Source organism: Pipistrellus hanaki, assembly GCF_964339955.1.
Source record: "Pipistrellus hanaki genome assembly, chromosome: 16".
Classification (NCBI taxonomy): domain Eukaryota; kingdom Metazoa; phylum Chordata; class Mammalia; order Chiroptera; family Vespertilionidae; genus Pipistrellus; species Pipistrellus hanaki.
The window spans coordinates 16,311,369-16,338,651 of record NC_140518.1 but is presented as its reverse complement, the minus strand read 5'-3'; the positions used below and the strand labels follow the sequence as shown (position 1 = coordinate 16,338,651).

The 27,283-nt window shown below is 36.0% G+C and overlaps 1 protein-coding gene across 8 annotated transcripts in view; it reads left to right on the top strand.

Moving 5' to 3' along the window:
* HELZ (helicase with zinc finger) overlaps positions 1 to 27,283 on the top strand; it is a 110,126-nt gene that overhangs the window by 46,441 nt on the left and 36,402 nt on the right. For 4 of the 8 annotated variants that reach the window (XM_084864140.1, XM_084864136.1, XM_084864139.1 and 1 more), the window contains 11 exons: positions 1,732 to 2,065; positions 3,043 to 3,173; positions 5,753 to 5,932; positions 6,475 to 6,576; positions 11,363 to 11,541; positions 14,459 to 14,577; positions 15,912 to 16,057; positions 17,266 to 17,413; positions 19,318 to 19,501; positions 21,512 to 21,740; positions 22,524 to 22,728. In XM_084864140.1, coding sequence (XP_084720266.1) covers positions 1,732 to 2,065; positions 3,043 to 3,173; positions 5,753 to 5,932; positions 6,475 to 6,576; positions 11,363 to 11,541; positions 14,459 to 14,577; positions 15,912 to 16,057; positions 17,266 to 17,413; positions 19,318 to 19,501; positions 21,512 to 21,740; positions 22,524 to 22,728 — 1,957 coding nt within the window. Of the gene's footprint in view, positions 1 to 1,731; positions 2,066 to 3,042; positions 3,174 to 5,752; positions 5,933 to 6,471; positions 6,577 to 11,362; positions 11,542 to 14,458; positions 14,578 to 15,911; positions 16,058 to 17,265; positions 17,414 to 19,317; positions 19,502 to 21,511; positions 21,741 to 22,523; positions 22,729 to 27,283 lie in introns of all 8 variants that reach the window. The other 4 variants (XM_084864138.1, XM_084864134.1, XM_084864137.1 and 1 more) reach the window with 1 other exon arrangement.

The following is a 27,283-nucleotide window of genomic DNA, read 5'->3' as shown; positions in this document are numbered from 1 at the left end:
AAACACATTTTTATAAGTAGTTTTCCCTTCAAATATACCTTAACCAAGCTGCCTTAATCCCCTCCCCCCATTTTAGTGGAATTTATTGGTGTGACTGTTTAATAAAATTACATGGGTCCCAAGGTGTCTTATCAATACCTTATCATTAATATTAATAGATATTGAATACTCACTGAGGGATATATTCAGAAAAGGAAAAGTGAAAACTTAAAATATACTTTGTGTTACTTTATGGATTAAATATGATCTAACTTTTGAAAAGTATTTCATTCAAATTAAATACATGTAATATTTACAAAATTAGAATATGTATAGTTTTCATTACTCTAAGACTTTCAATTGTGGCCTGTTGATGGTACCTTAAAGGACATTTGTTTCTATAGACAGTTCTAATGAAATGGTCAGTTATCAAATAGCAAGGACAGTGCCTTGTATCATATGCATTATTCACATTATTAATATGCATGTATTTTATTTATATTATTGTAGTTTCTTTTTCCTTGAGAAAGGAACACTATGATAAGTCATAAATATTGGGATGAGACAGAGCTTTCAAGCTTACAGGAATCTTTTTGTTTTTTTAAATGTTTTTTATTGATTTTAGAGAGGAACGAAGAGGGGGAGAGAGAGAGAAAGGAACACCAATGATGAGATCAGCTTCCTCCTGCACGCCCCCCGCCCCGCCCACTGGGGAACGAGCCTGCAGCCCGGGCATGTGCTCTGGCCGGGAATCGAACCGTGACCTGCGGGTTCATGGGTTGATGCTCAACCACAGAGCCCCACTGGGTTGATGATAGGAATCTTAAGAGATCATTTTGGAATACCATACCAGAAATTTAGAAAATATTATAAATTAATTTATGTTTGTTTAATATTTTATTAAAGTTTACAAATTATTTCATATACATTACTTTAAAACTTATAACTAAACATCAGTAAGCTTATGGATTATTGGTTTTAAGTAGAAATTTATCTAAATGAACCCTACAATTTTATGGAGGTCAGATTCTGATCAAGAAATTAAGTAGATGAGAATTTACTACAAGAGCATCTTGGAATAGCTTCAAGCCACTTGAAGAGAAGCCTAAAAATATCTGCAATACAAAATGAGCACTGGTGGCAAACAACGCTGGTGTATTTCTGGAGGGCTGTTTGGCAGTTTATAATAAGGGTCTTTAGAAAGGTTGAACTTTGCCTTGATGTAGCCATGAATGGGAATTTAGTTTGGATGATATTAACAGAGAACTGTTATTCATTGAAAGAGAAATTTATGTTAGAATTTTTTGGTAAAATCCACTTGGAGAACATCAGTTTAATGAAAGTCCATTGAGTTTTCATGCAGTGCCTTTCCTTCTGGTTCTAGGTGATGGTAAAGCCTTATATGTCCCAATGGTGTGGTCAAACACTTTTATTGGTGTGGTCAAACACTTTTATGTAATATTTCATTTTATTAAAAAATCATACTTAGCTTCATTTTAAATATTCATACTTTAAAAGTTGTATGTATTCAACATGACTTAATACGTGTCTGGTTACTGAATGAGAGTTAATTTATTAAAAAGAAAAGTTTTCTTTGTTTCCAGCTTGGATAAAAGTCAGACAGTATGTAGTTTGTAACCCAGTAGAGTTTTAATTTTTTGTATGTTTATATTTGATTTATTTTGTATTACTCTTCTAGTTTTAAAGTTTTTAATGTAGAATATTCAAACTCGTTTTCCACTTCTGATTTAGGTTCAATCTTAAAGTGCAGTTGCAGATTCTGGCAAGCTTCATGCTCACTGGAGTTTCTGGAGGTGCAAAGTATGCTCAGAATGGACAGCTTTTTGGTCGCTTTAAGCTTACTGAAACACTTTCTGAAGATACTTTGGCTGGACGGCTTGTGATGACCAAAGTCAATGCTGTTTATTTATTACCAGTCCCTAAAGAGAATTTAGTACAGACCCAGGGAACCAAAGAGAAGGTTTATGAAGCTACTATTGAAGAAAAAACAAAAGAATATATATTTTTAAGGATATCCAGGGAATGCTGTGAAGAACTTAATCTTCGGCCTGACTGTGACACACAGGTATGTTTCAAGTGTGGCAGCAGTCTCCTTATCAGCTGATACTCTTCTGGTTTGGTTTTCCTTCTTCTGCCATAACCCAAAGTGATATACTAATGGGTGGAGAATTGAACCTCTGGTAACTCTCAGAGAAAAGCAATTTTCTTTAATCTAAGTAATATCTGAAATGTTCCAGATTTATACAAGGTAAAGTTTTCTGATTAGAGTTTAAAATCAGCGCTGGAAGAACAGATAGAAACCAAGTTACACCCTGGGACAGTTCTCATCTGAAGATGTATCTGCTCCTGTTTTCTCTATCTTTGGATTCTTTATTGAACTGTGTATTCAGGTGTCATATTTATGGAAAGCTAATGTTTTTTTCTTCTTAACCATAAGATAATGAATATTACCAGAGTGTGTGGAAAGCTTGGCTTCTCTCAAGCCTCTCTCAACTGCTCTCTGTGGCTGCAGCCATCTTGGCTGGGGTTAATTTACATACTCGCTCTGATTGGCTGGTGGGCATGGTTTGAGCGGAGTGATGGTTAATTTGCACGTTACTCTTTTATGTGGTAGGATATAATATCCTATAAAATAAAAGCCTAATATGCAAATCAACCAAATGGCGAAACAACTGGTGAAACGACTGGTTGTTATGATGTGCACTGACCACCAAGGGGAAGACACTTAACACAGGAGCTGCCCCCAGCCCACATGACCCAGGCCTGTCAAGGCCAATGTCAGCACTCCCCCACCACCCCTACCCCTGGCTGATCGCCCTGCTGGTTGCCCTGCAGATCAGCCCTGATTGCTGGCCAGGCCTAGGAACTCTATCCATGCATGAATTTCTTGCATCAGGCTTCTAGTTAGAATATAATTGTACTTTAAAAGAATCTCTAAAATTGGTTCCCTTAAAAGATTATTTTCACAAAATATTCTAGTGAGCTGCAAGTGTTGATGTTTACTTTCATGCTTAAAAAATTATTTTTAATCTTATGTTTCAGGTTGAACTTCAGTTTCAGTTAAATCGATTACCCCTCTGTGAAATGCATTATGCACTAGACAGGATCAAGGACAATGGGGTTTTATTTCCAGACATCACTATGACTCCAACCATACCTTGGAGTCCCAACAGGTACAAAAAGGAGATATCTCATTAAAGGATGTTATGCTAATGTTAAATTAAATGTCTGTGCCAGATAACTCAGGCATACCTTTGTAAGAAAGTTTCTCTCGCCCTAGCTGGTTTGGCTCAAGGGATAGAGAGTCAGTCTGAGGACTGAAGGATCCCAGGTTCGATTCCAGTCAAGGGCATATGCCCGGGTTGTGGGCTCAATTCCCAGTGGGGGTGTGTGCAGGTAGCAGCCAATCAATGATTCTCTCTCATCTATCATTGATGTTTCTATCTCTCCCTCTCCCTTCCTCTCTAAAATCAATAAAAACATATTTAAAAAAAAAAGTTTCTCTGTATTCTTCAGAAGCCATTTTATTAGTTGAAAAATGAGAGTAAAAGAATGCAACATTTGAAGTCCATCATCTGTTTACTTTTCCTCAGTATCTAAATGAGTTCTATTTTCTCCACAGTCTTATTAATGAAGAGATATTAGGCTCTATAAATAAAACTTTAGAATTATACTCATAAATCTGTCATTTAATCTCATAGCCTAATATCTCTTCATTAATAAGATAATTAAAATCCCTAAATTTGAAAGATTAGAGGTTGATTTTAAAACTTTGTTTTTTGAAGTGTGCTGGTCAACTTATATCTCATTTTTTTGAAAGCCTTAGAAAATACTATAATGGAAGCAAGCATTGCTTGAGCACTTATTGCTCAATTATTTTTCTAAACAGGTTGTATGCGTTATCTCATTTGATCTTTAAAATAACCATCTGATGCAAGTATGCTATCTCCATGTAAAGACAAAGGAACCATGGGGTCAGGTATCACAGAATCACAGTAACTCAGGTATTGCCCTAACTGTGGCATCAACGTGTAGAGAAAGAGGCCCAGAGGTAGGTGGTCCAGAGTTAGTGCAGGAGCCGGAGTGCCACCAAGGACCACGGTTCTCCTTTACACAACATACTGGTTTTCTTCTTGACGCCTGTTGCTTCACGAATACGAGATGGCTGCTGCAGTTTTATTTGCCACGAGCTCATTTCCGCCAGGTGAAGGAGGAAGGCGAAGTAGCAGAAATGGCTTGCTTCTAGTGAGGCTTTGTTTTTGTTTTTGTTTTTGTTGTTGTTTTTGTTTTATTGGGTGCAGAAGCTCTTCTGAAGAACTTCCTCCTACATCTCATTGACCAGCGTTGCGTCTCCTGCAGAGGAGGCTGGGAAATGAAGTAGTTAGCTATCTAGCTTCAATAGAGGAAAGGCAGAAAGGCTGCTATGGATGGTGTGGGGATAGTCATTCCACAGTATTTGCCACTTCTCCTTTTAGAAGATGAAACATTGCCGGGGACTGGCAGAATTATGAGGAAATAAGTTGGTTAATGCTTAACTCTGTGGAGTAAAATGCTTGAGCTTTAGTGACTGGCTTATAGGAAATTGAGTGCCAGTGGTCAGAGTCTTTTTTTTTTAATCTAGAAAGGTTTAAATTTCAGAAAAGTAATGGAATGCTTAAATGGCCAATGTTTATTTTCTAAAATTTTACATTTTTAGGAGAATTTTGTTTGTTTGAAATGATCTATTACAATAATTTTTAAAAAACGGTGTTAAGAAGATTTCCCATAAATAACTAGCTCTGATTTAAGTAGAGTACAGATTCACAGAGGGAATTTTCACTACACCATGTCCTCCCATTTCAGGCTTATATTGTAGGCACTTTGCACATCTTCTAGGTCTCTTTACACACCCTTCCTATTTTGGTTCACATCCCTATCATTTTTACCATACTTGTTGCGATATTTAGTATTTTAATTTTAGTTATGGGAAAGAATGCTGTTGGTTCTCCACTTGGTTTGATCCCTCTCAGCATCTGCTGTCCATTTAAATCTTCAAAACTTAGCCAAGTCATAGAAGGGACACTAGGAAGCTGGATCTCATTACAGCAGCCATTTGTGCTGCCATGACAGGTGTTCTCTATCCTGAAAAATAAGACATATGTATAATACTTGTGCGCATGAAAATACTAGAGAACATTTTATGTTGTTCAGCCTTTAAAAAAACTGCTGTTTTATGAATTAAGAACTTCATAAAAGTTTGATATCTCTTAACTAGGAACATACAGGTTTTTTCTTTTCTCCTTATTTTAAATATTACTAAGAGATCTTTGGCTTGGAATTTGGAAATCAGTTAGTTTCTCTTTTGCATTTTATTTGCTATGCAAAGAAACTACTACTTCATTATTACCAGAAAAAAAGGTTATTTGATGCTTTTATGTCACAGAGGGTATCTATATTCTAAAGACATTGTCATTACTATACAAACTTTGCAGAAACTAGACTAATAGTGTGTGATGTCTTTAGGTTACTTATTTTTTTGCACTTGGAATAGGACAACATAACTAAAGTGACTTTTGATCAACAGTAAAATTGGGTAATTTTCTAAGAAATAATTTTAGCATAAGCATTGATTTTTATAGATGCTATGTCATTTCAGTATTTTTTTTATTTCCGTATTTTTAATGGTTCAGTGAAATTCAGGATACTTGTATGTTGTGTTCTGTTTATTAGTAAGATGTCCTTATTTAAAGTAACTTAAAATTTTATTTTCTAGACAATGGGATGAACAGTTGGATCCTCGACTAAATGCAAAACAGAAAGAAGCTGTTCTAGCCATTACAACCCCACTTTCAATACAGCTGCCTCCTGTTCTTATCATTGGACCCTATGGGACAGGCAAAACCTTCACGCTAGCTCAGGCTGTAAAGCACATACTCCAGCAACAGGAGACGAGGTGAGATGGTGAGGGGTGTGCTCCGATCTCATTTCTAGGGCACAGCCTTTGTCCTTGTTCGGAATTTAAAGTGAGGGCTAGCAAGAACATTTTCTTCCAGTTTGTAAACGTTTTAAAAAATACAAAAGAGAAAAAGACCTACACTCAAATCCCAAAACACTAAAATTTGAATTCTCTTAAAACATATTATTTTAAAAATTGACAACATAGAGAATGATAGCTTTAAAATAACCAGCAAAACCCCAAGTCTGCTAAAGAATTTGATTATGTTAGAACCAAAGAATTGGATTTTTAAAAAGTAATTTTATATGTTAGATCTTGTAATTTTAGGGGACTTATCTCTGTGATAGCATAAAGAGTAATACAATTTGCTTAAGAGCATTATTCAATAATATGATAAAGGTTACTGAGTAGGTTGAGGGAAATGTATAATGTTAAGATGGCCACTGCTTTTTTTTAATTTTTATTTTGTTTTGGTATTATACTGCTTGAATAGTTTTGTGTTTTATCATTCTTTTTATTTGCACCATTTATTTCAGCAGGATTCTCATTTGCACCCATTCTAATAGTGCTGCTGATCTCTACATAAAGGATTATTTACATCCCTATGTAGAAGCAGGCAATCCCCAGGCAAGACCTCTCAGGTATTTTTTAAGGCTTATTATGTATCTGTATCACACTTTATTATTCTTAAGAAAAGGTGTCTGTAAAGGTTTTAGTAACTTTGAGAATACCAAAATCTTTAACTCTGCATTGGCATTTGGAGGTAATGCCTTTTGAAGAAACCATTTAAAATTAAAGAAAAATTGAAAAATATTTGACTGTTCACATTTTAAACCTTAAGAAAAAGACATCCTTTTTTAAGTTTGGTATGTAAAATTGTTGTTATAGTCTGAGCTGATTTTGATGTATACCTCTAAAAGCTACTATGATGAAGTATCATAAATATGATTTACAATAAAATGTAATTAAAATTCTAGCATATTTTGTATGGCAGAGTAGTCATGCATGATAGTACTTTATGGAAATAAGATTTTGACTGTGATCATGCAGGTAATTCATAAAAGCTACATATTAGAGAAGCATGAAATACTGAAGTGATTTCTGCAACAAATTGTAATTAACTGGTATTTACAACTTTTGTCATTTACAAGACAGTGTCCAAGAAAATTTTAGGTTCATATAGAAAGGTCCTTCCAGTGTATATGGAGATGAAAGTACTTAAATATAGGATTGTGGGGAAACAAAATCCTTTTCTTCAGAAAACAATAAAGAATCATTAGATGGTTTATTATACCATTTGCTTTCATTGTTATACGAATTAATGTTTAGTTTGCCATTTTATAAACTAATATATCATGTCCTGTGTTGTTTGACTACAATTATTGTTTAAAAATTAATTTCTAACCACACTTTTGAATCATAATTCACTAACTTTTTATTTGTTGAGCCTAGGCATGGAAAAAATGAGATTTTGCTATTTCTTTACTATTCATAACACAAACCATTTGAATGATTTTATAGTTACATTAAAAAGAACAAATGAGAAAAAAGTGGCATGGCCTGTGAACACAACAATTTATATCATACTTTCTTTTCACCCTTGGAAATTAGAGCAGAAATTATTATTTTCAATATAATTCAGTTGTGTTTAATAAGAAAACATCACATGTTTATAATCACTATAAATGAAAATGTGGCATTTGCCAGTGGCTAAATTTGTCAATAGCTAGTTTGCTTCAGATTCTAATCTTTTTTAGCTCATAAGAGAAAATTGGATGGCTAGTAGCATTTTTGCTATGAGTGCACTTATTTAATGGAGATGCTTGTTTGCTTTGTTGTTGGTAGAGTGTGCATGTGTGTTTATCTTTGTGTTATGTGGGAACCATAGCAATCTCAGTTATCGTGGTCTACTTGGCTTGGAAATAATGAGTAAAAACTTCTCACATGTTGGTCAGCCTAGCTTAGATCATTTGACATGTGGGGCAGTTGAACTGTTGTTGATAAACATTAAAATCCATCATTTGACTATCATTATGCTTAGCTTTCCCTTGTAAAATTATTCTCTTTTGGTGGTTATGATTTAAAATATAGTGCATCTAAATATGTACAATAAGTTATGTTTCATTAGGGTACACATGTAGTTGTAATGGCCCCAATTCAGAAATTTGCCATCTAAGCAGAAAATTGTCACCTCCCCACAAATCTCAGGAGTAGTTCAGTCAAGATGGAAAAATATTTAAGTACACTTAAATATCATACAAATTTTATGTTACTTCATTTTACTAATGGAATAAAATAAGAAAAGACTTGAATTCTCCAGGTATTTTTTTTTTTTTAATGTGGCCCTACATTTTTACAATAGTTTTTCTCTCATGAATGTATTTCATATGAGAATTAATGCGTTGAAATGTTAGGATTTATTAGCACCATCAATTACTCAGTTTTATTTATAATTTTCTTAATGGACAATAACTTGAGAGGTATGGGAGATGGGATAGAGAAAATTCGAATGGCTGAGCACTCTGGGGAGATGAGCTTTATCTGAATTGTCCCAGAATGCAGGGGAAAGAAAACAAAAATGCATAAAGCGTCTGCATATGACCTTGAAGATGTGTTGTCTCTATGGAGTAGGACTGATGAGGCGTTTGCTTTTTTCACAGTATAGTTTAGAGCAGGCTTGGTAAATGTGATAAAGTGTGAAAATACTCATGAACATTAAATAGTTAATGCAGTAATATGTTTAAATATGCATCCTTACAGTTAAAATGCATAAAATTCTATTACGGTAGTTGCCAGGAGTCACTGTTAAAATATTGGGGCTGGAGGTTGTAGAAACCATTTTAGATTACATTTAGTTTCAGTTTTTACTTCTTACTTCCTTAGAATTAGATTGTAAAGTGGGGTAGAGAGGAAAACACAATTCTGTTCTATGTATGGTTCTGAAGATCGGTATCTGGCACTGGCATAGTTATCACTTAGTGGATGGAGATTACGGGGAAAGTGTGCATTTACTGCTTTTGGGCAAATAGAAGCTATTTGTCATATATATTTTTAAAGAAGCAGATTTTCTTCTGGGATCAGGTCTTTTTTTGATTCTGTAGTATCTTAAAGTGATAACTTTTTGGGGGAAGTTATTAATATGAATCTAATATATGAATAAAACTTCAGTGAATTAAAAATAAAATTTTAATTCACTGAAGTTTTATTATAGGAAACTGCCTATTTAATATAGGTATCAAATACTTTATGTGGGATGTGTGAATGGTTTGTTTCTAGAGATAAGTAAATTACTTAGTACATTTTATACTATGAGCCTGAAAGTGTCACTTGCAACTATCAATTCTCCAATTTTGGAAAATATCCTTGAATGTGTTTTAAATAATCTTATAGACAGAGTCTCCCTTAAATGTTGCACAAAATGAAAGTACCAAGAAAATATTTAAATCTTTTTGAAGCCAGCACTAGAATATTGTATTTTTAAGGCAAGATAAATCTAATGATCAAACTTTGTATTCTTACTAGCTTCAACATGAGGTAGTTTTCTAAGGTGATGACCAAAAAGTTAGTAGAGTAGTAGAGAGATTTAAACTTCAATTTCTGTATTTTCTTTGAAAAAGAAGCAGTGCTTGGAGTTAGATTTAATGAATAATTTGAAAAATCACTTCGATTTTACATGAAATGTTTAAGAAAAATGAAAAATATTGAAAAGAACAAAGAGGAAAATAAAAGATATAATTTCATCAGCTGTAGATAAATACTACTAACATTTTAGAGTTTAGAGTTTAGAGTTTAATTTCTAGTAATTTATATGTTTACATACATATACTTTAAATTAATGTAATCATAATTTACAAGTGATTTTTTTTAGGAAGCTGGTAAAATGAGATTTTTTATACATTTTAAAGTAAATTCTGCTTTGCTGATCTGATTAACATTTTTCAAACTAACACTTAAAACATGTTTAAAATTTTTGCATCTTTAAGAAATGATATTGGTTTTTTAGGGACATTTGTTAAATACCTTTTTTTTTTTTTGCTTTGCTTAAAAGAGGACAGCCAGTTTTAAGTATTTCATGGAGGGTTACAATCCATTTTAGAAGATCATGAGATTAGTTTTTGTGCATTTTATATTTGAGCTGCCTGTGAATATCTTAGAGGAGACAAATCCTATATAATAAAAGCCTAATAGGATAAGTGTCTGGTCATCTGTTCATCCAATCAAAGTGTAATATGCTAATGATATGCTAAGGTTGCTCAACCACTCGTTATGATGTGCACTGATCACCAGGGGGTAGACACTGGTAGGTTAGCTTGCTGCTGGGGTCTGGTGATTGGGACTGAGTGAGGTGGGCAGGTTTCACCTTGGAACCATCCCATGGTATCTCTCTGGCTGGCCAATTTCCCACGTCCCTCCCCAGTTCTGATTATGCACCGGTGGGGTCCCTCAGCCTGGCTTGTGCCCTCTTGCAATCTGGGACCCCTCAGGGGATGTCGGAGAGCTGCTTTTGGCCAATCCCACAGGCCAGGCCTAGGTGCATGAATTCATGCACTGAGTCTCTAGTATTGAATAAAGAGTTAGACATACATCCTGGAGCTCAGAGGTGAGGTCTTGGTTGGAGAGAGAAAAATGTGTGAGTCATTAGGTTATTGAAGCCAAGGATCTGGATGAGATTGTTAGGGGGAGAGAACAGAGCTTGAGAAGAGGAGAGAACCAAGACTAAGACTTGAGGATGCTGACCTTGGAGAGGGAGAAAGAAAGCAGCGGAGGGTTGAGTCATAGAAGCTGAGGGAAGACAGTGTTTCAAGGAGGGTGAGTGGGTGGGTAGATAGAAAGGTTGTTTTTGTACCATCTTAGTAACCTATTGCATGCAGCCTACTAATATTTTTCTTTTGCAATTAATGGAAGAGATACTATTTTTAAAGATTTTCTGATTGTCCAAAATTTATTTTGATTTTTAAATTTCTAGAGCATTAGGGGTTGATTTAAATATAGCTATAAAAATATATTCTAAAGTGAAATACAGTTAACTTTTTAATTTCTGTTGTATGTATGTAATTCTGTTGTAAGTTAAGTATTTTTTATAAGAATTTTCTAGGAAAAAAGTAATTCCCAAATGGGCAATGCTTTGAACTTAAATTTGATGCTTATGAAATTGTTTTCATGTCTTTCTGTTTGTAAGATAAATCTGAATACGAAAATTATTAGATGTTTATTTTATAGTAGTGCATATTCTTTCTGTTTGAATCTTTTTTGGTAGGGGGAAGTCACAGTTGTACATGAAATTCTAATCCAGTAGAGTGTTAATGGTTATCAAATTTATTTGCTAATTTCCAGATATTGTAGGCTTAAATAATGTCATTATTTTGATAACCAAATACTGATAAGAACTTAATAAATACAAATAAGAAATACTATCTTCTTTTATAGGGTATATTTCAGAAATCGCTGGGTGAAGACTGTTCACCCAGTTGTGCATCAGTACTGTTTGATCTCAAGCGCACATTCCACCTTTCAGATGCCACAGAAAGAAGATGTTCTTAAGCACCGAGTGGTTGTTGTTACGTTGAATACTTCCCAGTACCTCTGTCAGTTGGACCTTGAACCTGGTATGCTGACTCAAGACACAGATAGAGGGTTTCTGAATGCCTAGGTTCTGCATTCAGTCTAGCCCAGGGGTTGGCAAACTGGCCTGTTGTCTATTGTTGTAAATAAAATTTTATTGGATGGAGCATAGCCATGCCTAATTATTTACCTATTTATTACCTATAGATGCTTTTGTGCTACAGCAGCTTAGTTAAATAGTTGCAAAACAGGTTGTCTGGCCAAGAAAACCTAAAATATATATTGTTTGTTTTTTTTTTACAAAAAAAAAAAGAAAATTGTCAACCCCTAGTTTAGACATTTTAATGATGGCTATTCTATTAATTCTCTAATTGATCAGATGGTATTTATTTACTATTGATTATGTGAAAAATTCAAATTTGGACAATATTGGTGTTTTTTACAGTTTCTCAAGTTTTTGCTTTAAAATACTTTTGTTTAGTGTAGACACAACAATGATCATGATTTGTTTTTTTACATACTATTGAGATTGTTATAGGACAGGAGCTATATAAAATTAAACTGATGTTATACAAAGTACAGATATAAGGTGACAAGAAATTCTGATAAATATGGCAGAACTTAACCATCAAAAAATGGTATCACTTTATATAAGTTGCTTTGGAAGAATATTCATTTATTGCTGCCATATTATAATTGTTGGCGTGGCTCAACATTTTTTTGTTCTCTCCTTTTGAAATTGCTTTCAGAGCCAGTGACAAATTCTTTTGAACATCCTGGCAGGTAGAGACTATTCTGTTCATCTGGTATTTCTGGCCCAGGGTATAGAAACCTGGAGGCCTTTGATAAACCTCTTTTTATCTCAAAAATGAATGGTGGCCAACTTTCTTTTTTTGAAGGTAGATTTAATTTTAGAAAAGCTTCAGAATGTTTCTGAGAAATGTAAGTCTTTCTGAGACTGGTAAATAAGGTAGGCAGGTGATCAAACTGAGCAATACCATTAGCAGTAAAAAAAAAAAAAAAAAGTGAAAAAGACGTGCCTCTCAGTAATGAGACTTATTTCCTTGTGCATGCAGCTCATAGCTGGCTGGTGAGGGCAGTTACAAAAGCAGAGTTTCAAAAATGTTTTGAACAGTGACTGCATCATTGGAATGAGTTATATTTCCTCCCAACTGACTTCTTTGAATGGAACAACACTTATTTGAAATGTAAATTTTGGTATGTTTATTTAACAATCAGTCTCATTACTTTATGGTTATAACTCTGCATATTTGCCATACAGATTAAATACCCAAACCTCCTAAACAGTCTAGTTTTGTGTGAAGGAGTAAAGAATGGCTTTGAGGAGCGAGAGAATAGAAGAATACTTAGTAGACATCAACTATGCTTTGTTCTGGGTGTTTAATTCTCATATTAACCCTGAGGAGTGTTATTTTACAGATAAGAAAACGAAGGCTCAGGCTAAATTAGTTTAATTCAAGTTCCTTTATTAGCTTAAGCAATAGGTATAATAATTTAATGATTTAGTTCCTGATTCAAACCTAGCTCTATTTAATTATAATATTGTTTAATGAAAACAGTAGGTATTTTTCACTAGTCTCAGTGTTTCCCTCCAATTTAATTCTGTGTTTATATAATCACCATCCTTAATTAGTCTTGTGGAACAAGAAGCACAATTCTCTCAACAGGGAGAAAAATGCATGTGTCCATATCTTGCTTGGGCCACTGTGGGTTATTAGTATTTGTATTGTCAGCCTTAGCTGTTTGTTTAAATGGATGATTTTGAGAGTTACTGCTGTATGAACAGATTGTTTGGAATTTGTTGACATTTATACAAATAGGGATGGAAGTAGAGGCTAGGTTCTTGGGCCAACTCACAGTGGCTGATAACTCAGAGTTTATGTCATCATTCTGTTGAGAAGCTACTTTGTGTTCTTTACTATGTTAGTAAGAAGAGGGGCCCCTCCGACCTCATTGAGTTGGCAGTAGGGGACAGCTTTTTCCTTCTCAACATTGGGACAGCAAGGAGGTTTTTGCCTCTTTCCCCCCTTTTAGAGCAAAAGAGACTCTTCCTCCTTTCTGCACACAGATTTCTGTGCCCCAGTGTGAGTGGCAGTAGCAACCAAGACGGAGGATGCCTCCTACTGTAGGTGTTTGCATCTGGGGGACTTGTGATAATATACTTTTTGACACTTGTTATTAGTCCGCGCCCCCCCCCCCCCCCCCCCCCCGGCATGATATTTTCATTGTAGGGTCTTAGATTAAAAAACATATATATATATAGTGTGTATATACAGAATGGGGCAAAAGTAGACTTATAGTTGTTTGTATAGAAAATAATACAATAATTAATAATACAAGAATAAATTGCTTTGCATATTTACAACCACAAACCTACTTTTGCCTCTACATACACTAAATCTAATCAAATTAGTGAATAAGCTAATAGATAATCTTAAGATTTTAAAATTAAATTATAACTCTTCTTTATGTTAGACTTTGAGTGTGATTTTCTTTATTTTAATGTCTGATATGCATATCTAGGTTGAAGTTACTTACTTCAACTTACTTCAAATTCTTCTATTTATTTTTGATGTTCCACCGAATACATAGTGAAAGGACTAGGGCCCTTAGTGTTTAGCTGCCAGCCCCTCTTTTTGGTGAAGAGCTGCTATCTGGTGTTTTAAATATCTTTAAGTATAGTGATTCAGCTATTAGTATTGGGGGCTTTAGCACCAGATGCCATTTATGTGTCTATTACTGAGTAAGATAGTTATACCTTTTAACCTCTGGTTTTTAAATACTAATTTAAATAGATGATTTTCTAAATTGAGGATTCACAACTCTTAAATTAGCACATTAAACTTTTTCTTTAGCAGAAATGAAAAACCCCCACAAAAACTGCTCTGGCCTCTATTGCTGTTTTAATATGCTTTACTGTGTTTACTGTGTACATTGTAGGGTTTTTTACGCACATTCTGTTAGATGAAGCTGCCCAGGCCATGGAGTGTGAAACCATTATGCCTCTAGCATTAGCAACTAAAAGCACTCGGATTGTATTGGCTGGTGACCACATGCAGGTAAGTGTCCTCTACGTCATCATATTCAGAGTAACTTTGAATTTTATGTTGAAGTTTAATACTGTTTTCTAAAATACCCAATGAAATTGTGCCATGTATTATACTTTAAGTACTTTAAATATTTCTGCACTAATAGTGAAACATACTGGTATTTTTGAAGGGAAATTATAATCGCACTACAATATCTAACAACATTTTCATGTTTGTTAATTTGAAGTTCAGTTCTCTTTAGTATGAATATTTGAGTCTTTTTTTTTTTTTATAAAGCAAATTTAAATTCAAATTATTTTTTTTTTTACAATTCCCCAAGTCCTATTCCTACATTTGTTTTCCTGTAGTGTTCATTTTTTGCTATCATAACAAACAAAGTGCTTAATTAAAAATAATGGTCAAAGTCTCAAAAGCAGGTCTGATTTTATGTATTTGCATACTATGCATAGAGGAGAAATACAATTTTTCTATTAAAATCTGTTTTACAAATTTCTTCTGCCACAGGTAAGATTGAATCTATATATTGCTGTAGCTGTCAAGACATCCAGGAAAGAGTTGAATGTGTAGAGGAACAAATTCTGTTTTGTTTCTTTGCCAAAAGTAATTTAATTTTGTTTTCTAGCTGTCAGAGATATAATCAAGGATGGCTCCTTTTATACTTTGTCATGAGAAAAATAAGATTACTTTACAAATTATTAAAATTTTTATTCATATGCAAAATACCCTACCAGCTCACCGTTATAAATAGATCATCAATTTTAGTGAAATAACTGATTGGCTGACTCCCTCAATGATGCAATGGGTTGCATTCTTAAAATTATTGAATAGTAGCTATTTATTATATTGGAGGAGCCCTTTATTAACCTATGTGTAGGAATTCTAGGTCAGTGTAGGAACTCTGTATAGGTATAGTGAAATGAAAAGTTAGAAATTTTAGCCTCATTCTTTATAGTAGTAAAATTGTTCATAGAAAATATATTTTCTGCTTGTTCTAACATTCAGCATGTTGAAGTTTAGTACATCAGCAGTTTCAGCATGGTGGATCTAAAAAATATATATTTTTACTGATTTCAGAGAGGCAGGTAGAGGGAGAGAGAGAGAGAAACATCAGTGATAATAGAGAGTCATTGATTGGCTGCCTCCTGCATGCCCCACTCTGGGGATCGAGCCTGCAACCTGGGCATGTGTCCTGACTGAATCGAACCGTGACCTTCTAGTTCATAGGTTGATGCTCAACCACTGAGCCACACTGGCTGGGCCAGCATAGCGGATTTTTTAATGAGTAGGTTAAAAAATACTATTCACATATTTAATTAAGTTTTCTCTATGTTTGTCTGTTACAGCTCAGTCCTTTTGTTTACAGCGAGTTTGCCAGGGAGAGAAACCTTCATGTTTCATTACTTGATCGACTCTATGAGCATTACCCTGCTGAGTTCCCGTGCAGGATCCTCCTCTGTGAGAACTACCGCTCCCATGAAGCTATCATCAAGTAGGTGTGAGCTGCCCTTTCTGTACCACACTTCCTGTGATCAAAACAGCACTGTTTCTAGGGACCGATTATTCCCAGCAGTGTCACATGGTCTCCTGAGTTGCAGATTATGTTCACTTGTATGTTTGTAAAAGAAACTTCAAAAGTCAGAGCTGTAATTTTTCACAGAATAGGGCAATTCTGGAAACTAACACTTTAGGCCATACTAGCTATGATATATTTTTCTGTGACTGAATATATAGTACACATGTAAAACTATGTGATGTAATAAATAAATATGTTGATAAACTACATAATGGTTTGCTTATTGTGTCTGTCTTATACAAGAAATCTGAAAGGAAGGAAGGGAGGAAGGAAAACCATGAAACTTAGTAATAAAGTTTATAAAGGATTCTATTAAATATAATACACATGCGCATCCATAAAAATAAAAATATCATAAGTGACAGCTCAGGTAATAGTCATAAACTGGGTACACCCATGTAACTGGCACCCAGATCATTAGATAGAATATTCCCAGCACTCTGGAAAGCCCCTCCTTCAACCAAAAACTTACATTGTTTTAAAGTTTAGTATGATTTAATAATGTTGATTATGTCAGTCATCTGAAAACCATTTTTAGATTTCTCTGAAACCAATAGAATAAATATAAAAATTTAGATTTAACTGTGGCTTTGTTAATATCTCAGTATGTGCTTCCTTTGTGATTGTTGTCAGTCATTTGCTGCAGTCCTTGATGAATCAAGTTCTTTAGCTTGTATCTTCTTCTGCAAAATACATTCATTTTATTGTTGAAGACTTGAATGTCCTTCAGTTGTGTGTATTGTTTCAATATCTGAATATCTTTGTTTATATATATATGATATAAACGTATTAACCGAGAAAATATACTAGCTAGAACATTTCCTCACAGAGCAAGATTCTTATCTAGTATTGAACTGTCATCATTTATTCCTTTTCTTTTTGTATTCTGGCTTTGTACCTTACCTAAATCAGTTCATTTAGCAATTTGGAGTCTATTCTGATGCCATTGCTGTGATTTTTGGAGAAAACCTTGGCCTCATTGGTATTAGATGGCTTGGATTAAAATTAATCATGGACATAAAGCAACATTTTTAGAATTGACTGATATATTTATTTTCTTATGGGTGAATTGAATTTTGACAATGGATTGCTCTTTACTTATTTATTTTGGTCTTTTTCTGCAGTTACACCTCTGAGCTCTTCTATGAGGGCAAACTGATGGCCAGTGGAAAGCAACCAGCACACAAGGATTTCTACCCACTCACTTTCTTTACAGCTCGAGGGGAAGATGTACAAGAAAAAAATAGCACAGCTTATTTTAATAATGCAGAGGTATCTTAGTTCTTTTGCAAATTGTTAATATTTCACAGTCACATAGTCTGGTCTTATTGAGAGCATTTATTTAAAATTTTGAGTTGACATCTTATTGGGTGTTAACTTCATTTACATGAAATTAGTATGTAAAGTTCATTCTTTCATGCGTAACTGAATGGTTAAGATGAATCTCCTGTAGGAAACAAAACCTTTGAATTACTTGTTGTTTTACGATAAAATACAAACTATCAGTACATGACTTCATTGAAAAGGAAAGCTGGTGTTATTTTATATATATTACTAGAGGCCTGATGCATGAAATTTGTGCAGGAGTAGGCTTCCTTCCCCGGGCTGCCGACACCTGCTGCGGGACCCTGGCTTCCCATGCAAGGGAGGCCCTGCCCACCTGCTGCAGCCCGCTGGTCAGTGGCCTGGGCCTCCCTTTTTGGGGCGGTTGTGGAGACCCTGATTGACCTCCCCACCGGCCGATGGCCTGAGCCTCCCTCTGCGGGTGATCATGGGGCCATGGCCGGGCCCCCGACCAGTCACATTGCCCCTGCCCCAGATGGTCGTTCCGCTGTTCGGCCATTCAGTCGATTTGCATATTGTGCTTTTATTATATAGGATAGGATTATTGTTAGCCATCTAAATAGACTATGATTATCTTTTATAGTGCATACTCAAATGACATATCATTTTAAGTGAGTAAGACTTGAATTGCAGAATCCTGTACTCCAGAGAGATCACATAGACTGAGATGATGATGTTGCTAACCCGTGATGTGCTACAACTTGTATGGTCCTCTTACAATGTGACTTTAATTTCAGAAGTGTGTGAGTAGTATGAGGGGTCAGATTGGGCAGCAGACAAAAAGTTGGTGAAGTCTTTAGGGGGCCAGCAAGCCAGAGACCCTTTAGATAAGTTCTGGTCATCACAGTGCATGGACTTCAGGAAACTCAGAGAAGGGTTGAGGAGAGGTTCCTGGTTAGTCATTAGGGGAACTGCTCTTGATCTACGATATCCATCTTGCTTTGTTCCTTAAGTCCTATTCTTTACTCATTTTATTTTCAAAGACATGGCTTTTATGATATAATAGCAATTCATTTTTCTTTTAAAAATTGATCAGAGGCCTGTAGTTAGAAGTTAGTACAAGAAAATCAATAGCACCCTCTTGATAAAATCCTAGCTGAAAGCAAGAAACTTGACATTCAATTAGTCTGTGCCATTTAATTTTAAGAAAAGGTAAATCTTTTTTTAAATGTTTGAAATTACTTTATTGCAAGGTTCATGAAATGGCTTGGGCAAACTTGAACTGCTAGATAACAGTGAATTCTGAAGGTCTGTCTCTCTGATCCACATTTGTCCTAGTCTCAGCAGTGGTTAGGTGCCAGCTGCTGGCTGCTCTGCTTAGTTGTATCCGTGGAGGAGGGGCAGTGCTAGACCTTGCATTGCTGAGGCTGAATGGTGGCACTCACTCTAGGCATCGCTAGTTGGTGGTTAGGTTCTTTAGCCTGATCTGGAGAGAGTGAACTGAGAACTACTGAGACTGTCGGGACTTGCTTCTCTGTCTCCCTAGATGGGGTTGTCAGTTTTATGGCTATATCCTTGTCCTACTTCCTACACAGGAACTTGAACCACACCTTATTTAAGAATGGAGGAGACTGGGTAAAGGGTATGGCCAGTTGCCAATTACATTGTCTCTCATTTTCATGTTTTCACTGGGTGCATTATTATAGAATTTACTGTTTGAAATGTAAATAAAACGTTTGAACACTTAATGTGTTTATAAAAGCAAAGCATTCTTATTTAGAGGTAATTTTAAAATGATAAAATGGAACCCTTTATACATCTATTTAAGTTACCATATTCTTTTCTCTAAACACTTGCATAACTTTAATATGTGTATGTATGTTTGTTTAAAGGTATTTGAAGTGGTGGAACGTGTGGAAGAGTTAAGAAGGAAGTGGCCAGTAGCATGGGGGAAGTTAGATGATGGCAGTATCGGTGTGGTGACTCCGTATGCTGATCAGGTGTTTAGGATACGTGCTGAACTTCGAAAAAAGAGATTATCTGATGTTAATGTAGAAAGGGTGCTAAATGTTCAAGGTAAGTATTAATTGAAACAAACTAAGTTATTCAGATTCTGAAATCTTAAAATGTATGCACATTGGATTTTTAATTCTCAAGATCTCTTCCCTGGACAAATAATTATGTCTTAATTTAATATCAAGTTCTCTGATGCCAAATTTGGCAATTAAAGGTTGAACTCATGTATATGTTTACTAGAGGCCCAGTGCATGAAATTCATGGCACTGCGGGGATGTCCCTCAGCTCAGCCTGCACCCTCTCCAATCTGGGATCCCTCGGGGGATGTCTGACTGATGGTTTAGGCCCAATCTGGGATTGTTGGCTCCTACCACTCACCTGCCTGCCTGCCTGATTGCCCCTAATTGCTTCTGCCTGCCAGCCTGATTGCCCCCCTAACCACTCCCCTGCTGGCCCGATTGCCCCCAACTGCCCTCTCCTGATGGCCTGGTCACCCCTCAACTGCCCTCCCTGCCAGCCTGGTCGCCCCACGCAGCCTGCTGTTTAGTAGTTTGGTCATCCCTTACTAACCCCCCCTGCCGGCCTGGTCGTAGGCAGCCATCTTGTGAGGGCGTGAGGGTTAATTTACCTATTACCTCTTTATTATATAGGATTAGATTTTTTATATCCAAATAAAAGAAGTATGAACAAATTAACTTTTTCTATGACTGTAATTGTATAAATCAGACACGCTATCTAGCATACAATTGCCCCTAATCACTATTATACTCTGAGGACTAATTTGTTCATAAAGATTTTTACAAGTTTGTACCTGTCAAGCAAGTTATGCTTAAATGCATTTTTAAAGGCACAGCTTGTTTTCCATCTACAGATTTTTCCTAAGTGAATGGTTGCCAGCAACTAGTTGCTATAAAATTTGTGCTTTTAAGTATATTAAACAACACCATGATGTAAATGCTAAAAAAGCCCAGTATAATTTCAGGTTTCATGGTAATATATAATAGTAAGAATAATATAATTTCTAAATCATGGGGAAAAATAACTCTCCCTTATACCAGCTGTTGTCCAGATCACACAGAATTTGGGTGCATTTTAGAAAGATAGTACTAGGAAGCACCCAATGGAGATCTAGTTATAGAAGCTGCCACATGGGAGTTAGGAATGGTTGAAAGAAGTAGGATTGTTTGGCCTACAGAAGAAAAGACTAATGTGAAAACTGTGTTCAAGTATTTGGAGGTCTGTCAAGAATGAGGGAATGTACGTGTTACTATAAGAAAGAGCATTAGAAATTTATTGTATAAACTGTACTCAATAAGGCTTCCTTATGGAATCAGCAAGAGGTTAGATGACCCTGCTTTAATGAAAGTTCCTTGTATTGAGTGGGACTTTGGAATCTCTTAAGTCTGGTTCCAGCAATACTAAAATTTTAAAAAATTTGCCATTTTACCATTTTTATATGTTCATTCCACTTCCCTTTTCTTCCCAGTCCCTGGCAACCACCATCGTACTTTCTGTCTATGAATTTGACTACTCTAGGTACCTCATTTGAGTGCAGTAATACACTATTTGTTTTTTTATGACTGGCTTATTTCATTTAGCATAATGTCTTTAAGGTTCATGAGGTTGTAGCATGTGTCAGAATTTCTTTTTAAGGCTGAATAATATTTTATTATATGTATATACACATTTTGTTTATGTGTTCATTTGTTGATACATGGGTTGCTTTCACCTTTTGGCTATTTTGAATAGTGCTGCTATTTGTGAACATGGGTATACAAATATCTGTGTGAGTCCCTGTTTCAGTTCTTTGGATTGATTCCCAGAAGTGGAATTGCAGGATCATGTTAATTCTATGTTTAATTTTTTGAGGAACCAAACTATTTTCCATAGTGTTTTATATACCATTTTACATTCTCTCCTGCAGTGCATGAGTTCCAGTTACTCCACATCCTTGCCAATACCTGTCATTTAGTAATAACATTAAAAGAGACAAAAAAAGAAATGCTTTTATTTTATTTTATTAGTGCTTCAGAATAACAATCTTAAGTCTTTTTTATTTATTTTTAATAGGAAAGCAATTCAGAGTTTTGTTTCTTAGCACAGTACGAACAAGGCATACTTGTAAACATAAACAGACACCAATTAAAAAGAAAGAACAACTGCTGGAAGATTCCACAGAGGACTTAGATTATGGTTTTTTATCTAACTACAAACTTCTCAACACTGCCATCACCAGAGCACAGTCCCTGGTGGCTGTGGTGGGTGATCCCATTGCTCTGTGCTCCGTTGGAAGATGCAGGTAATCATGTGTTACTGATTTGAGACACTAAAGGGGGAAATGTAGAGCAATTTGTACACCTCTGTGTACATTTATTTATATGACCTCTTGGCTAATTAAAATCAAGTTTAACTTTACCTGATAAACAGAAGGAACACAAAAATATATTGCTTTGAGTCTATTTTAAACATAATTGTGTACCTATCCATTCAGTCATCAGTCAGCAGATATTTCTCCAGTGCTTACTATGTTTTAAACACTCTTCTAGCCACTGAAGACAGGTCAGTGAATGAAATAGACAAAAATCTCTGCTTTTGACGGGCTTACTTATTATTGGGGGGGAAAAGAAGACTGACAAAAAACAAAATAAGATAGTGTCGTATTTTACGTGGTAAGCTGAATGGAAGAGAAATAGCACATGAATGGGAATTAGGAATGACGGGTTGGGTGGGCTGGCTTGTGATTGTCATAGTGTGGTCAGAGGAGGCCTCACTGAGAAGCTGACAGTGGTGGTGAGGGAGTGGGCTGTGCACACCTGGGGGAAAGTGATCCAGGAAGGGAACAGCTAATGCAAGCATCCCGAGGGGGTGTTTTGTGTGCGTGTCACTTTGATGGAAATGACATTTTATATCTCTGAAGTTTTGTGATTTAGTGGGAAGATTATATCTGAATCATAGATGAATATCGAACTTGAAGAGTTTAGTGTGGGGGAAGGAAATTTGAAATCATCTTCAGTAGCTTATGTTTATTTCTGTGCTCTCATCCACTGAAATTGTAAACTGATCTTCTAAATCTTTTCTGTAGGAAATTTTGGGAGCGGTTTATTGCCCTGTGTCACGAAAATAATAGCCTACACGGGATCACTTTTGAACAGATCAAAGCTCAACTAGAGGCTTTAGAACTAAAGAAGACGTATGTGTTGAATCCACTGGCACCCGAATTTATCCCCCGCGCTCTAAGACTGCAGCATTCAGGAAGTGCCAACAAGCTGCAGCAGTCACCTCCCAAGGTAAAGCCTGTTAATGAAATTGAAGAGGCTAAAGGGACAGAAGCACAGAGGTGTCAAAGGTTTATTGAGCTGCTAGTTACTCGAAGTATTCAGCAAGCAGTTTCTGAAAGGAAGTTGTCTAGTGAGGAAATACAGTGTGGTGTTTAGCCATGGTTAATGTCCTGATCATCCTCAAAAAGTTTTCAATTACCTGATTTCTTCTTGTGTTCTTCGAATAATATAATCTCCTAGTCCTCTCTACTGAGAGACTTATTTTAGCAAGATGTGAATAAAACAAAGCTAATTTAAAAGACTAGACTAGCACACTTATTAAAATCATATGCTATAAGGAATAACATTATAATAATATCTGTGTGAAGAAAATAGGTCTAATCTTTTCTTGATTAAGTAAGCCTGGAAGTACACATCTTCTATAAAATGAGTTCTCTGTTTTGAAATAGTTATTTATTATGGATAACAAAAATCATCATTCTAGGTCCATGTGGATAGTTGAGCATTGGCCATGTTACTTGCGATTGATCTCAAAAATTAATTGAGAGCATATTTTGTGTGTTCCGCAATACTAGACATGTTCATTTCAATACTAGTTCATTACAAGTGGTATTTGCCACAGTGAGAAAATGTGGCCAACTTGAAGGTTTAGTTGATTTTGACCTATATTTGTTGTATAAGATGTAATCCAGTCAGAGGAAGTGGAGGTGGGAGAGTCAAAGCCATTTCTACATTTGAACCATAGTTATTTGGGGCAGAGACAGCTGGTTTATTTACTAGACTGCCTTAAAAAAATACACATCATCTAGAACAGAAAGTTGTGAAAATGATATGTCTAGTATTTGTTCCAGTGTTTTGGTGTATTTATAGGTATCAGCATGGTATTAAATTTAATAGAGTATGGCAGTTTTGGGCTCCATTTAAAAAACATAAAACCTAATGTGTAAGCAATAATTAATGGTTTATTATCTGGAAAGTTTTTTAGCTAAATAGGTAGTTAGCTGAAAATAGAACTACTTTCTATGTTAATATACTGTTGTATATTCTTAGTTTAATAAAAATGAATCTAATCCTATATAATAAAAACCTAATATGCTAAGTGTCTGGTCCACCGGTCGACTGTTCAATCAATCAAAGTGTAATATGTTAATGATATATTAAGGCTGCTCAACCACTTGCTATGATCTGCACTGACCACCAGGGGGAAGATGCTCTGACCAGTAGGTTAGCTTGCTGTTGGGGTCTGGCAATGTGAGAGAGATGGGCTGGACAGGCCCTGGAGCCTCCTGTGGTCCCTCCCCGTCTGGCCAACCTCTCACATTGACATACTAATTTTTAATATTTCTTATACCCTGAATTGTGTTGACAGTTGAACATTAAGGAAACCTAGGGGGAATCGTATGGCTTAGTACAGTGGTCGGCAAACTGTGGCTCGCTCAGCCTGGCCTGTGCCCTCTCACAATCCGGGACCCCGTGGAGAATGTCAGAGAGCCAGTTTCTTCTCAATCCTGCAGGCCAGGCCCAGGGACCCCACTGGTGCATGAATTCGCGCACTGGGCCTCTAGTGTACAATAATGTGTTAGTGACTTGGGGTTACTCAGGGATTAAGAATTTTACTTAAATGAACCTTCTAGATTTCTAAAGCTTAAGCTATTAATAAATATGTTTTTATTTATTTATTTATTTATTTTTAAAATATATATTTTATTGATTTCTTACAGAGAGGAAGGGAGAGAGATAGCTAGAAATGTCGATGGGAGAGAAACATCAACCAGCTGCCTCTTGCACACCCCCTACTGGGGATGTGCCCACAACCAAGGCACATGCCCTTGACCGGAATCGAACCTGGGACCTTTCAGTCCGCAGACCGACGCTCTACCACTGAGCCAAACCGGTTTCGGCTAATAAATATGTTTTTAAATCAAACAGTTAAGTTTCTTTATGTTAGGTGCTAGAGAAGTAGAGATAAGCAAATTAGCCTCCAGTGGCAGATGTTGGAGGGTATGGCCAGATCTTGTTTAGGAGTCTACTGAGTGGGTAGAGGTAGTGGAAGATTGGGGAGACATGTCAAAAATAGAATATGTGCTCCATTAGGGCAGAGATTTTTACCTGTATTAGTTACTGCTTTAGCCTCTGTGCCTAGTACAACATCTGGCTCATCTTAGATGCTTTGAAGTATTTTTTAGATGAGTGAGTGAAGCTCAAGAAAGAGTTTATGCAAAAGGCTTTAGCTTTGGGTATGTGAGGAGCCGGGACCCCAGGTAGAAATGTTTACATTTTATTTTTATTTAAAATGTTGCAAAGTCATTATACCCTTTGCACATTCTTAAGTACAATAAATTCTTCCTTTAATTGAGCAAAGTAAGCATCAATTAATGTGCTATAGATTCAGCTAGATTCAAGCCATGATAGCAGATGTCTGCTGAACCTAAGCAAGATCCTGCAGTTTGCTTTTTTGTTTTTGTTTAAATATGTTTTTATTGATTTTAGAGAGAGGAAGGGAGAGCGATAGAAACATCGATGAGAAATACATCCATTCAGCAGCTGCCTCCCGCATGCTCCCTCCTGGGGACTGAGCCTGAAACCCAGCACCCCGGGCATTTGCCCTGACCAGAAATCAAACCAGTGACCTTTGGTTCGTAGGTTAATGCTTAACCACAGAGCCACGCCACTGGGCTGGCTTTACTTTAAAGGTGAAGGAAATATATGTTGGATCCACTTGCTCTTCCAAAACCATAAACTCCCTGAAGTTTAAGCACATAGCGGGTGCTCAGTAAGTATCTGATAAGTGAATAACAGGTATGATGCAGCCAGTAGTGTGGCTTTTTTCTTTCAATGAGAAAACTGTGAAATTAAAGTTCAAAGCAGCAACCTCCCCAATTTTAAAAACTTTTTAGAGAGTCTTCACTGAACTAGTCGATAGTATCTGTTATTTTTCTGTCAATAGTACAGTGGTTCACCAAATTATCTATCTACCTGGTTATTGTAAATTATTATTTATATCATATGCAATAATCAATAGTATAAGTAACTGAATTATTGTGAACCGAAGTTTATTGCTATCACCTTTCCTCCTTCCTCTCCTCGTATTTTCTTTACTTCCATGACATTGTTTTGAGGTTTGAATTTGTACTGGTGTCCCTTTTTATTTAATTTTCTATTGTAGAAAATTTCAGACATTTAATTAAGTAGAGAGAATAGTATAACAAATTCCTTATCATTCAACTTCATTAATTAACTTAATCTTGTTTCATCTACATTCCACTTCCTCCACTCTACCACCATCACATACACCCGCTAGAAAATTTTGAAACAAATCCTAATTTATTTTGTATGTGCTGGTGTCTTTTGGTAAAGGAAAACTTACTTCATTGTTAGTAAAAGGTGCTATTTCTGAAAACATGATACTAAGCCAGTGGTCGGCAAACTCATTAGTCGGCAGAGCCAAATATCAACAGTACCACGATTGAAATTTCTTTTGAGAGCCAAATTTTTTAAACTTAAACTTCTTCTATCACCACTTCTTCAAAATAGACTCGCCCAGGCCCTGGTATTTTGTGGAAGAGCCACACTCAAGAGGCCAAAGAGCTGCATGTGGCTTGCATGCCACAGTTTGCCAACCACTGTACTAAGCCATACGATTCCCCCTAGATTTCCTTAATATTCAACTGTCAGCACAATTCAGGGCATAAGAAATATTAAAAATTAGTATCTCAACGTTAGACTAAGTTTTAAAATCCCAATAAGATTTCATATAGATAAAATCACCAGAAGACTGGATCATGGTGAAAAATGTTCCAGGAACCTCAGGGCTGTTTGTCAACAAAACATACCTCTTGCTGCTTAGAAATAACTTTATTATCTCACTAAAATTCAGTTCTGTGATAAGGCTTAGCAAAGGTACAAAATGTTAGGGGACCCAGGAGTGAGTAATCTAGCCAGTCCTCATTGCCTCCCTCCAGGCATTTATAACGATGTCTTTCACGGGCGCCTGCAGAATTAGCGGGAGAAAACCATTATCCCTGTCTTCATTCTGCTTCCTCCTAGGGCACTTGCTGGGAGCAAAGTTTGAAGCTTTGATAAAATCGAACAGATTCATACACTATAAAAACTATTAAGAGGATAGATGGGGAAAAGCAACTTACAAACTAAAACCTATAAAATATTGCTTTGGTCTTTTCAAAGGATCCATTTCTGAATATTATCTATTCTCCAGTTCTCACATGTGGCCCTGCATCTCAGAGCCTTCTCTCCCTTAGAATCTCTCGGGCTTCCCCTTCCACCATATCTTCCCTTTCCTTCTTCTGCATCTTCTGACCCCAGCTGGAGAAATTGCTCTGCTTTTAGGGTTCATGTCAATAGATTATATGAACAGATACTCCAGGAAAATCTTATATTAAACTTTAATTATATCTGCAAAGTCTTTTTTGCCACATAACATGACATATTCAGGGGTTCTAGGGATTAGGGCGTGGACATCTTTGGGGGGCCATTCTGCCTCCCACCCTGCCTAAACCACGATGTATCTTCACATACTACACAGTTGCCCCTGATTGATGGGTCC